We start from the raw sequence: 13,375 nt of genomic DNA, 5'->3' as shown, positions 1-13,375 counted from the left end.
TTTTAAAACCAAACAATAAATTAAATTTGAGGCCCAGTGTTGCACTTTTACTACCTTTTTTTTATGGGAATAAAATGGTTTTCAAAGGGATCATAATATGAATAAAAGTAAGAAATTACAATATCACTAGGGTTAACAATTTTACTGCACCAAATTTTCCCAAAAAACGAAAAAACTTGCTGAAACATTGAAGAGCTGGTCACATCAAAATGGACCAAAAGTTTGGCCGAATCATGAAAGCAGTCAAAGCTTTACATGAGGGAGAAATTTAAATCAAAAGATTTCCAAAATTGTTTAAGTGCTTCTTATGTTGTTCTATAAAAAAACTTATCATTGATTCATCAGTCACCTCAAGCCTACAAGTTGTGTAGAGAGATGGTAGTTGGTATTATATTTATTGTACATTTCTTTTTGACTGATCAAAGGGAGGCAACCACATTTTAAAAATTTATTAACTCTTTATATTCTAATGTTTACAGGGACAAAAGGTATTGTATATGAAATTTAAGTAAGAGTGTGAATTTCACACTCAGATATGCAGCTTGAAAAAATCACACTGAGTTATGAAATGTTCACAGTTGTTGTGTGTCTGAATGATCTTTATGTGAATGTTTCTTAAAAATTAATTTTTCATTGTCTGTTAATAAGCCAAAAGAAAGGATTGTAGAAAAATCCTTGCATGTTTATCTTAAAAATGATCAATTTCTTTTAGCTGCATGAGTCGTCATTGTTGTCAACCCAGATAACTTAATAATTTTTACAAAAACCCTTACTATAGGTTAAAAATCAGTTGCTGTTAAAAAGTCACAATTGTATGTACTAACTTTTGAAAATTATCTGACTGCATGACATATCCCAAGTGACTTAAGTAAAGAATGTGATTTTAATCGTTGTCCAGTGTATTGAAATAGATTATTTCCTTTTTAAGTTTCTTGATAATGTATTGTCTTAATTCACTTTTTTTTTATTTTGCTTTTTAATGTTTCTAATACTATACATTGAAGTACTTTTTCCATTATAGTTGTTATTATAACTCAAAAATTGAGAAAAAGATAATTTATAACTCCCTTTTATTTAATTTTGATTAAATGTTTAAGTTTTACAAGTGTAACTATCACACAGTGAGTGCATTAAAACTGGTTTTATCAGAGTGGTTTCAGCAATACTGCTATCAATGCATAAAACAGCTATTGAATAATTAATTACTTTATCAAAATGTTGAAGTACCTTAGACTCCTAGCACTTAGGATTATGACAATATCTCACTATTTGTTTTAAAAATATTTGTTCTCTAAGATATCTTCTTATGCTAATAATGTGTTTTATTTGAACTTTTAGCAATCCATGGTGAATGTTAGTCAACCAGAAATACTGATAATAAAGAACGTAACTAAAGATAATGCTGGATGGTATACTTGTTTGATCTCTAATCCACTTGGTAGAGATTATCAGAGTGCCTGGCTAACAGTTATAGGTAAAGGATTTGGTTAGAATGTAAAATGCAAAAACGAAATTTTCTATTGGTAAAAAAAGTCATCAGCTGATATTAGCAAGTGATAATAAATATTTATACAACATTTTATCAATAATTTTTTAAAATACTCATATGAATTGGGGGTTTGGCACCATAAAAATGAATTATCAGAATAACAAAAAAATAAAAAATTGTACATAGCCAGGAATATAACAAACCTGTTTCATGACATCCATGGTGGTATTTGCTGATTTGTCTGTTCAATAGATATTTCGTGTTGCTTTTGAATTCTTATAAAAGATACTTCTTTTAAAAAAAATATTGATTTAAATTAATGCATGCTGTAAATAACATTGTAGATAAACCAGCTATTGAGCAGATATAGAATTTTACTATTTCCTGTTAAACAGTAATATTTCAATTTTACAAAATAATAAGACTTCAAATGGTGCATTAAAAGAAATAGATTTAATTATAGAATTATTCTTTTTTTGCAGATAAACAACCAGAAGCAGTAGCCAGTAGGTCAGGAGAGACGAACAATAAAGAGCGAATTGTCATATACATTATTGGGGGTGTCACATCAGTAGTTGTTCTTATCCTGTTACTCCTGATCTTTATATGTTACAGACGTTACAAGAGGGTCCAGTCCGGCAAATACAGAAATGTTAAAAGAGTAATTGTAATGAGACAGGTAAGTTTCACCTTCAATTATAATTTATTTTCAGTAAGTGAAACTACAAGTGCACAAAAACAGCAAACGTTTGATTTATTCCGTAGGGAAATAAGGAAGTTATCAATGCCATGACTAAGTTAGAAAGAAGATCTATAAAAAAGGAAATTATTGAAGTTCATTAAGCGTTCATAAATGGTGAGAAAGTAAAGATTATAAATTATGACAACTAGACCAAACTGTGAACCACGTTGAGAATCCTATAAAATAGACACATATCTAATCTAGAAATAATCCTTTTTTTTTAAGGAAGTTATGGTCAATTTTTTCGATTTGTATGTAAATGACAGCCTTGTATCTAGACTTGATTCTTTATAGGAAAATTTTATATGCTTTAAATGTTGATTAATATTACAAAATCGGAGAAATAATAAAATTTGACATCTGCAAGTAAATTTGAATCCTGTTACACATTGCAATTACATTACAGAGAGTCTTAACTTTTCTTCCAGAATGAGATTTACTATCCAGACAAGTCTTATGATGGCACTCAACCACTGGTTCTACCAACAATCAGAATTGAACCTGGTCCAAGACGACGCTTGTCATCAGATTTGACCATGATGTCAGAGTATGATCTGCCTCTTGACAAACACTGGGAATTTGGAAGAGAAAAGTAAGTTATAGCACCACACTGACCAATCCATGAAGTATAGACATTTTGATTCTTGACATTTTAACTGATATCTGTCGACCAACAAATAGCATTGCTCACTGTTATGGCATCCAGTTTATTCCATGTGACAAACTCTCATCTATAAATAATCTGAGCTTTGATGGGTATACAGGTTGTTGAATATAAAGATTACAAGAGATTTCACCATATAGTAGGAAGCATTACAGGAATTTTTCATAAAATCTATTTTTTACCAGGTTAATACTATTTAGTATATGATAGAATTATGTGATGTGCTGAAAAAAAAAACTTAAATTTTCTGGTATTTTGTGAAAAAGGGAAATAACATATTCAAAGTATTTTGTCTCTGTACAAAATTGTTCATAAACCCTGAAAATTTGGACTCATTTGTAACAGAAAGGTTGAAACAATAAGCACAATTGTAAGTTCTTACTATTGCAGCCATCAGTACTTCAGTATCTAAATGAATTTAATTGAATACTTATTTCTATTTGTAGGTTATCACTTGGTAAGCCACTTGGAGAAGGAGCATTTGGTCTGGTAGTCAAAGCAGAAGCTGTTGGTTTAAATAAAGCTCCAACCACACAACCTGTCGCAGTCAAGATGTTGAAGGGTTAATTTTCTTTCATCATATCTATTTGACATAGGAGGATCCAGGGCCGCCCTTTTCATAGGAAATATTTGATTGATTATATAGGGAATCATTGAAGCAGTACTGTAGCAGCCCCTACCTAACCTTATAAAATGTTCTGGATCCGCCATTGTCTAAAGGAATAATATTAAACAAAACTGGATTTCTGCATAAACATTCTTTTTTATTAAACAAGAGAAATATGAATTGATTTTTTTCTTTTGTTTTGTCTGCAATGGAACAATTTAAAACCTGTGGTTCTCTTAAAATGAGATTATATGTTCTTTAAAACAATGATGAATGGAGTTTGAGGTATAATCATTATGCGAAAAAGGTTTATTATTTAGTAGAGTTATTGATTACATAAAAAAAAAATATAGTCAGCATTATGAGATAAAGATATGGTTTCCTTCTTTTACCAAAACTTGTAAATGTGTTGAAGAAATGAATGATATGTATAATATGAGAACAAATTATTTTTCTTTGAATGTGATATTGTTTCATTGGTTTTTGATTGTCAATATTATTTAAATATTTCAGAGGACGCAACTGACAGAGAATTGACAGATCTGATACAAGAAATGGAAGTGATGAAATTAATAGGATGCCATAAAAATATCATTAATTTGCTGGGCTGTTGTACACAAAATGGTAAGTGGTGTATTATAAGGATCAAATGCAATCTGTAAGCTTTACAGATAAATGGACTCACTATTTAAGTCATCATTACACTTTACACTGACAGCAGCATCATAGGGGAGACACAGGGTTCCGTCAACCCCATATAATTTTTTTGGTAAATACGCCATCAATATGTCTTTAAAAAAACCTTTTAAGTAATGTGTTTTCATGATTGTCAATCTTGAATTAATCAAGTTCCATTGAAAACTGTAAAAAACAATATTATAAATTGTCTGAAATTTGTATCATTTCAGGGCCTTTATATGTATTGGTTGAATTTGCACCACATGGTAACTTGCGAGACTTTTTGAGATCAAGAAGACCCCCTAATTCAGCAGGATACGAAAAGCCTGGTTTGGAAAAGGGCTCTTCAAGACCATTAACAGAAAAAGACTTGATATCCTTTGCATACCAGATAGCCAGAGGAATGGAATACCTTGCATCTAGACAGGTTAGATTTAAATTTAAACTTGTTTTGTGAATAATTTTAGTTAATATACTTTTAATAATAATTTACTCTTTGATTTAAAAGATGCAAGTTTTAACACATAGACAATCTTTGTAACTTCTTGATATTATGATTTTTTTTATCAATTGACTTTTGGGGCTTTTCGAAACAAAACAAAAACATGAACTTAGCCATTCCTTTTGAGAACAGATCACAGAAATGATTTTTATGCCCCACCTACGATAGTAGAGGGGCATTATGTTTTCTGGTCTGTGCGTCCGTCTGTCTGTTCGTCCGTCCGTCTGTTCGTTCGTCCGTCCGTCTGTCCCGCTTCAGGTTAAAGTTTTTGGTCAAGGTAGTTTTTGATGAAGTTTAAGTCCAATCAACTTGAAACTTAGTATACATGTGCCCTATGATATGATCTTTCTAATTTAAATGCCAAATTAGAGTGTCCGTCCGTCTGTTCGTTCGTCCGTCCGTCTGTCCCGCTTCAGGTTAAAGTTTTTGGTCAAGGTAGTTTTTGATGAAGTTTAAGTCCAATCAACTTGAAACTTAGTATACATGTGCCCTATGATATGATCTTTCTAATTTAAATGCCAAATTAGAGTTTTGACCCCAATTTTACGGTTCACTGAACATAGAAAATGATAGTGCAAATTTCAGGTTAAAGTTTTTGGTCAAGGTAGTTTTTGATGAAGTTGAAGTCCAATCAACTTGAAACTTAGTATACATGTGCCCTATGATATGATCTTTCTAATTTAAATGCCAAATTAGAGTTTTGACCCCAATTTTACGGTTCACTGAACATAGAAAATGATAGTGCAAATTTCAGGTTAAAGTTTTTGGCTTCAGGTTAAAGTTTTTGGTCAAGGTAGTTTTTGATGAAGTTGAAGTCCAATCAACTTGAAACTTAGTATACATGTGCCCTATGATATGATCTTTCTAATTTAAATGCCAAATTAGAGTTTTGACCCCAATTTTACGGTTCACTGAACATAGAAAATGATAGTGCAAATTTCAGGTTAAAGTTTTTGGTCAAGGTAGTTTTTGATAAAGTAGAAGTCCAATCAACTTGAAACTTAGTATACATGTTCCCTTTGATAAGATCATTCTAATTTTAATGCCAAATTAGAGAATTTATTCCAATTTCACAGTCCTTTAAACATAGAAAATGATAGTGCGAGTGGGGCATCCGTGTACTGTGGACACATTCTTGTTTAGATATCTACTACAGTTTTCTGAATAAGTATCTTTTCATATTAGATAAAAAGGTAAATTGAAAAACACATATTTTGTCATCTAGCAAATGACTTAATTGGGGAAACAAATATTTCTTTGTAATTGCTCATATTGTGAATGAATAAGTAATAATATAGCTCTCATTCTTGGAAGGGCTTTTATTATTTTATTGTATTGATTTCAGTATACTCTAAAGTAGCTCAAGTTTAAATATGTTTCATTAGTTTTGTCTATTTATTTCAGTGTATTCACAGAGATTTAGCTGCAAGAAATGTGTTAGTAGCTGAAGACTATGTTCTAAAAATTGCAGATTTTGGTTTAACCAGAAATTTGACCAATGTTGATTATTACAGAAAGACTGGAGATGTAAGACATTCTTTAATGATGCAATCGAATATTTTTTTTATCAAAACCTAAAAAAAAAAATATTGTGGATCCATTTATTTAGATCCATTTTTTTCATGAATTAAGGAAGTATTATATTTTTATGAATACTTAGTTTCTGTAAATTCTGTAAAGATCTGTATTTTGTTCAATACTTAAATTCATGGTTCATCTTTACTCTAGCTATGTAATTGGAAACTCCAGAGATAATAATGATTTCACAGTAATAAATGATTTAAATAGGTTGAATATTGAACAGATTTAACACAAATTAACAAGCTCTGTTAATGATCAAGTACAAAGTATGGTAGAATATCATTAACATTATATATGCATGTAATACTCGCCATTGTGTTTTAAGCAACCATCAAGGAATCAGTATTAATGGATATGCTTATATATTACAGGGTCGTCTACCAGTGAAATGGATGGCTCCAGAGGCATTATTTGACAGAAAATATACTTCCAAGAGTGATGTGTAAGTTATTCATACTATTAAATTTGTTTCTTTTCACTTCCATACTAAAATGCATGTCAAATGTTGTCTATAGAAAGTTATAAAGTTATTGATTGTGTTTGAACCACAAACAAAGAACCATATGGGCAAAAATGGAAGACAAAATGAAAGAGTAAAATATCAGTTTTGAATAGAGAAGATAACTTGGCTGTCAAAAAGGCTAAAAGACATAAACTGAAATGATTCAAGATTGTATAAATGATTTGTGTTAACATAAGAAACATGATGTAGATGTCTCCAGATAAATTCTTAGGTTGACCGGCTAAGGTATTGTTTCTTTAGTTAATTCATCTTGTTTGATATTGTACAGTATATCATCTTTACAAATTTAAATTGCAGGCCCTACAACAGTAAAATTTTCCTCAACAAAGGCTTGACAAGCTATAGAATATTATAAAGTAATTTTATGAAGGCTGATTTCAGGACCTGTATGTAAAATAAATTACAAAGATGGTTGAAGTATAAACATATTTTGCCTAACTCATTTGTTAAATAAATATATTTATCCTTTATTAAAAATTTTATCCTTTTGATTTGTAGTTGGTCCTATGGAGTATTGTTGTGGGAGATATTTACACTTGGTGGAAATCCTTATCCTTCTGTACCAGTCGAAAGATTATTTGAACTTTTAAAAGAAGGTCATAGAATGGACAAACCTCCATATGCTTCAGATGAAATTAATAAAATAATGCAGTTCTGTTGGCATGAGTATCCATCAGGGCGACCATCTTTTAATAAACTTGTTAATGAGTTAGATAAAATGTTGACTGGTATGGCCAACAGGGGTGAAGTAAGTATTTATTCTACAATATTATTGACTTATCACCAAAAAAAAGTTTATAATTCAGTAAGAAAATAGGAATCCCTAACTGAAAGGGGGAAAAGCATGACAATAAATAAACTCATCATAGATACCAGGATTGAAATTTTGAATTTGCGCCGGATGCATGTTTGTCTTCAAAAGACTCATAATCTTTCTAAAATTACACTGAGATATCAGAAGAACATTATATGGGGTAATGACATTGGAGGGTATCAGCAGGATTGACTTAAGCACTGGCCATAGGCTAGTGAATTTTGAGGTTACTAAGTAAAGGTATTTTGGACCTGTAAGGTAGTGATTAAAGTGTGAAGTATTGAATTTAGTAGAGCATGTCAAAATAATATTCATTTCAACTTGCCAAGCCAAATGACGGGTGTTTTTTTTTACAACCCTGACCATATTAAAAATGGTTTTAACTCTAGGAATGAGTACAGAGGCATATTTATATTTTCTTAATGAAGCTTGATCCTAAATACATATCTATAATATACAATTGTCAGTGTCATTGTGTACGTATTTTCTGCTAACTGTACTGTACAAAACTAGAATACATGGATGTAAATCAATGATGTTAAGAAAATTTCTTCAATTATATAATTTTTATTTCAGGAGTATTTAGATTTAGAACCACTAGAAAGTCCTACAAGTATGTCTGATAGCCAGTATTCTTCTATGTCTCGTAGCTCAAGTAATTACGATGTAACGAGCAACAGCACGGACTCTGAATCTTCATGAATGTAACAGTATACATCCCATCATATCATAGTCTCTCTCATGTACGAGGCATTCACTGACAACTGTGTCTCATACAACTAGGCAGCGATTGTTTCATAATCTCATTCATCTGGATGTCTTCCACATTGTGTAGACGGAAAAAAACAGCATGTGCCAATTTTATTTTTCTCAGCTTGCTACTTGAGCAAGCGTTTTAATATGTAGTAACTCTTTTATAAAGGAGATTAAAAATGGACTTATTTGCCACAGTGTGTTCAAAGAATATTGGATTATTCTATTGTGTTCAAAGAAGACAACCATTTTATTCAATCTCATGTTTTTATTACAATAAGTGCTACAGTGAACAAAAAAGACGGGTTTTTGTTGCTGAAATGTTGTAACCTCATTGACACCAAAGACAAAGACGTACTATTAGAAATCCAGTGTCTGATTTGTCAGTGATTATTTATGTGATTTGTGTTTGATCAGGATTATAGTTAATCATGATTTGTACATGAACTTATTTCAAGTCATTGTAAGGCCATTCCATTTTAGAAACCTAGTAGCAATCCCATTGAGTTTTCTATATATAGATCATGGGTTAATGTTTCAGAACAACAACTTTAGAAGTTGTTACTTAATTTCATTCTTTATCTGTTGATTCTGCTAGAGGAAGTTAAAATGGAAGCCTTTATTGTCTTGAAGTACAATTATGTTTTATTAAAATACAGAAATTTTGATTGAATTTTAGTTGATTTTATAATGAACTTTTATAATTTTTTTACTGCAAATATGTTTTATAAACGATCTGTTAAATTTGCACTTTTTTCTCCACATTTTCTAAGACTAAATTTTTACAACGAAGTGAAGCTTACAAGACAGGACTGTCAATATTGTTTTGTTTGTTTTATCATTCTGCAAGTAGGAATACAGGAACAATAAAAACTAATGTTTTTTAACTGGCAAATATGCTTAGTGACATTATACACGATTTTATATTTGATTTCGGTTATACAGCAGTGACCTTTGTATACATTTCAATAAATATTAATTTAATTTTTTCGAGGAAGAAACTAAAGAAAATTTGAATCTGTTTATGCAAAAAATACAAAGTTATTTGTTCTGTTTTCTCAAGAAAAAGATATATATATATATATATTAAACTTGGAAATGTAATAGATTACTTGGGAGTAATAAAGGAATTTGTAAAGCAGAGGTTAACTTGTTTTAACTTTCAAATTCCTTTTATTTTAATTTCGATTGCTCTATTAACTGAAAATGATTAGTGTGTGAAAAATAGAATTCAAACCATTAACACTTTAAAAAAGAGGTGCAAAGCCAACTACGAATGATAAATCAAACAAAAAAGAAACAGCCTGTGTCAAATCGGGTACAAATCATGCAATTGAACAAAGTATTTTGTAATTATGGTCCAATTATGGACCACTTGGTGTATATATATATGACCAGTATGTATTATTATGTTGATGCATATATTGTTAACAATTAATAAATTTTATGATTCTGAAGTACAGAGTTTATTTTTAGACTTGACAATGATGTAAATGTTTTCTCTTTGTGTTCATTGTTAAATTATGGCCAGGTGACGCCATCTGTTGCTTACTTATTATTTCACTTGTTAAAACCTTATGCATCAATGTTGCTCCTCTTGTGATTTTTGTACATAATTGTTTTTTTTTATACTAGAACTGTTATGTAAATGTTAGAAGCCCAGTTCTGATGAAAACTTTTTTTTACATGGGACATACATGATATGCTTTCATATCTTTTAACAGTCGTTTCTTTTTCTGTTGTATTTGGAATAAATCAATTCCAAACTTTAGTGATCAATTTCAAATTCAAGTTCAGAAACAAAATACACCTGCAGAGGAAAGAAATTGCATTAAAATTGACGAGAAGAAAAAATCTAAGAATATCACTTCTTCAACTTGCACATGTAAATGTCTAAAAAAAAAAAAAAAGTGTTCAAGCACTAATCCATTTGATGGATATTCTTTTATTATATATTTATAATTTTGTTAGTTTTGCCTCATTTGATATGGTTAAATATGAAATATGAAATTTTCATTTTCCTAATATCTTTCAATAAAAAAATATAGCAAGTTTCTTGCATACAGTTTCATGGGCCATATTCATCCTGTGTAATTACAGAAAACATTTGTAATTACAGTGAGTAAAATAATACTGATTTGTTATTTGCATAAGAATTTAAAATATACTTACCATATTACTTAACATGTACAAGGTTGTAGATTTGTCCGTCCATTTGGTTGATTTTAATTAAATAGTGACTTCACACTTTTAACCCCTTGAAATTAACTTGTGTTTTGCAAATAGCTGTATTAATAGGAATGCCTGTTGCAGAAAAATTTTAAACGATCAGTTTGTATTTTATCTTAATGTACAAGATGTGCGTATAATCGATTCAGGGGTAAATTAATTATAAAGTGCTTACCGTACAATTAATCTAATAACTTACAGTATGCAACACATAATTAAGAAAATATACATGCACATAGATAAGACATTCTGTGGCTCCTGTTGTGTTTCTGAAGGGTTTCATGTCTTTTTTATGAATTAAACAAGAAGTTTAATTGATAATAAAGTAATAGAAGATTTGAAATTATAATTGTACATATAAGTGAAATCTGTAAACGATATAGAAGAAATGTCTTAAGTGAGTCACAGAAGGTGTAGGAAAATAATTGTATTAGTTTTTTTTTCAATGGAAAATGATCTCAGATATATAGCCCTACAAAAATGAACCTTTTGCTTGTTACAGTATTTAATCAGTTTTGTATAGTTTTAACACTGCCTTAATTTTTATGCTTTGCCTGATTGTGTTCACTAATTTGGTTTAACTTTTATTTTTCAGTTTTAAAAACTGCCGACTTTTTCTCATTGAAAAAATCAAATTCATTTAACACTGCCAGATATTATTATTTTAATTCATCTATTTAACTTTTTAAATTTCATTTTATTTATGTTAAATTCATCAGATTTGTTGGGCATTTTACATAAAATTCTGTTGTGTTCATTTTTAAAAACAATTTCATTTTATATATAAATGTGTTCGATGTGTCAGTTAACTCTACCTATTTTAAACCATTGTTAATCATGTTGTTGTTTTAAATTTTTTTGTATATTTTACAAATGTTTATGATATTTTTCATCACCCCATAACTGTTTTAAACACATTAGTTTCAATGTGATCAAATAAATTATGCAAAATTTGGAGAAAATAATTTCGTTCATAAACTTTATAAACTTTTATTATATGAATAACTGATTGAAGTTTAATTATTGGCCAGTTCTTAATATTGAACTATTTGAAACATTTTGTAATTTAATAATAAGGCCACAAAATTTAAAAAAAATTATGTTGTTGGACAATAAATGCACATGCTTTGCTTTTTTGTCCAAACCAACATATAAAATTATTTTAATAAATGTCTCAGTATTTTTTTTAAGTATTACCTTATGCAAGAGTTTATGGTGCAGAATTATTTGTCTATGCAGTTCATTTGTATAAATATTGCCAAAAGTGTCTGTTTTTTTTAAATGTTCTGGAATAACTGGACAAGCTTACCAAGTTTTATTTACCTCAGTCTCATATTTTAAGGCTGCCTTCTCTGGCATAAATCTTTATAAAGCAATACTGGTTTAATGCATTCATTTAAATTGTAGATGGAAAATTGTTTGATAATGTATCTGCCACATGGTAACAAGAGCAATGAACACATTTTATTTATATATTAAATTTCTTAACACACACATGGTGAATTGGGTTTCTTTCGCTAACAAAGTTAATCTTTTTAAATGATTTTTTTCTAGTATACTGTTTGATAATTTTGGAAATATATATACATATGTGGTTGTTGATATATTATTTTTTTTACTATCTGGACCATGGATGTCCTTTTCAAATTTTATTTCTCATTGTTTCTGTATCTGCAGGAAAACAGATGCTCTTTCTGATTGATTTGTATTCTTTTGATAGAATTTCAAAGTTTATTACACTTCTGTCACTAGTTAATGGTATTTGATTGCATGTTTATAAATTTAACAATCACTGCAAGATGTGTCTTTGAAAAAAACTTTTTAATAGTTAATATTGATGTGCATTATATTAAGTTTTTTTTTAAATTTGTTATAAGTAGTATAAATATACCTCTGAAAAGTCACTTTTCGAATAATTAATACACTTCTGAAAGTTCACATACATGATTGGAAACATAAAAAAAACAATGCAAAATTTGTCAATTAATTACACAGTTTGCTCTTCGGAAATAATAGGTCCAGGTAAGCATGTGCCATCTATTATGGTTGTCACGTAATCAATTTTTAAAATCTAATGGACTGATCACCTCATAACCATCAGAATGCCACTTTCTACCTTTTGGTAACGTATTATCAATTGATTCCCTATGGCTAAATTGCCATTTTTCACCCATTTAGTTTTGGTATTTTTGGCTATAATTTTGAGAATCATGATATAAAGTTATCAAACAGTTAAAAATATATTGAGCAACAAAAGTTCTAAATAGGTGAAGATAACTTTACTTGTGCATCCACTTGTAGGTGTTATTGCAACCTTAATAACAATTTTTTTCATAAATTTTTTTTTTTTTTTTTGCAAACATATTTAAAATTTTCAAGACAGAAAATGCAAACAGCAAAACTTACCATCAAAACAGGATTGCAATGAAGAAGAAAACCATGTGATTGAAATCTTCAATGATGAGCTTTCAAGGGTTTAGTTATACTACTTGTAGTAGTTATCTTTAAGGGTTTTGTTATAATACTTGTAGAAGTTATCAAGAACTGTTAAAAAAGTCTATATTAGAATATCATAGGATATGTGTTGAGTTGTTCAAAGGTCACATTTGCTGTTATAAACTCATACTACAAATGTACAACATTGTGTTCAATAATTGTTATGAAATTTTCTAGTCTGAGTAAAACTGATCTGTAACAATTAAAGGTCCCAATAATCAAATTGTTCATGTCTTTGTTGAATTCAGTTGTATCTGATAGAAAGAATTACATCAATAAAATAAATGTTAACAATTA

At 29.4% G+C, this 13,375-nt stretch overlaps 1 protein-coding gene across 4 annotated transcripts in view; it reads left to right on the top strand.

Annotated features, from left to right (window-relative positions):
• The window catches only part of LOC143073037 (fibroblast growth factor receptor 4-like), a 52,335-nt gene extending 38,960 nt beyond the window's left edge, over nt 1-13,375 (top strand). For all 4 annotated transcript variants that reach the window (XM_076248270.1, XM_076248269.1, XM_076248268.1 and 1 more), the window contains 10 exons: nt 1,339-1,474; nt 1,972-2,168; nt 2,660-2,823; nt 3,342-3,457; nt 4,016-4,126; nt 4,411-4,607; nt 6,087-6,209; nt 6,635-6,705; nt 7,285-7,534; nt 8,177-13,375. In XM_076248270.1, the coding sequence (XP_076104385.1) occupies nt 1,339-1,474; nt 1,972-2,168; nt 2,660-2,823; nt 3,342-3,457; nt 4,016-4,126; nt 4,411-4,607; nt 6,087-6,209; nt 6,635-6,705; nt 7,285-7,534; nt 8,177-8,302 (1,491 nt within the window). In that variant the 3' untranslated portion in view covers nt 8,303-13,375. The remainder of the gene's footprint in view (nt 1-1,338; nt 1,475-1,971; nt 2,169-2,659; nt 2,824-3,341; nt 3,458-4,015; nt 4,127-4,410; nt 4,608-6,086; nt 6,210-6,634; nt 6,706-7,284; nt 7,535-8,176) is intronic.

The sequence above is a fragment of the Mytilus galloprovincialis genome, chromosome 4, assembly GCF_965363235.1.
Source record: "Mytilus galloprovincialis chromosome 4, xbMytGall1.hap1.1, whole genome shotgun sequence".
NCBI classification, from domain to species: Eukaryota; Metazoa; Mollusca; class Bivalvia; order Mytilida; family Mytilidae; genus Mytilus; species Mytilus galloprovincialis.
This window is presented reverse-complemented; position numbering and strand designations above follow the sequence as displayed.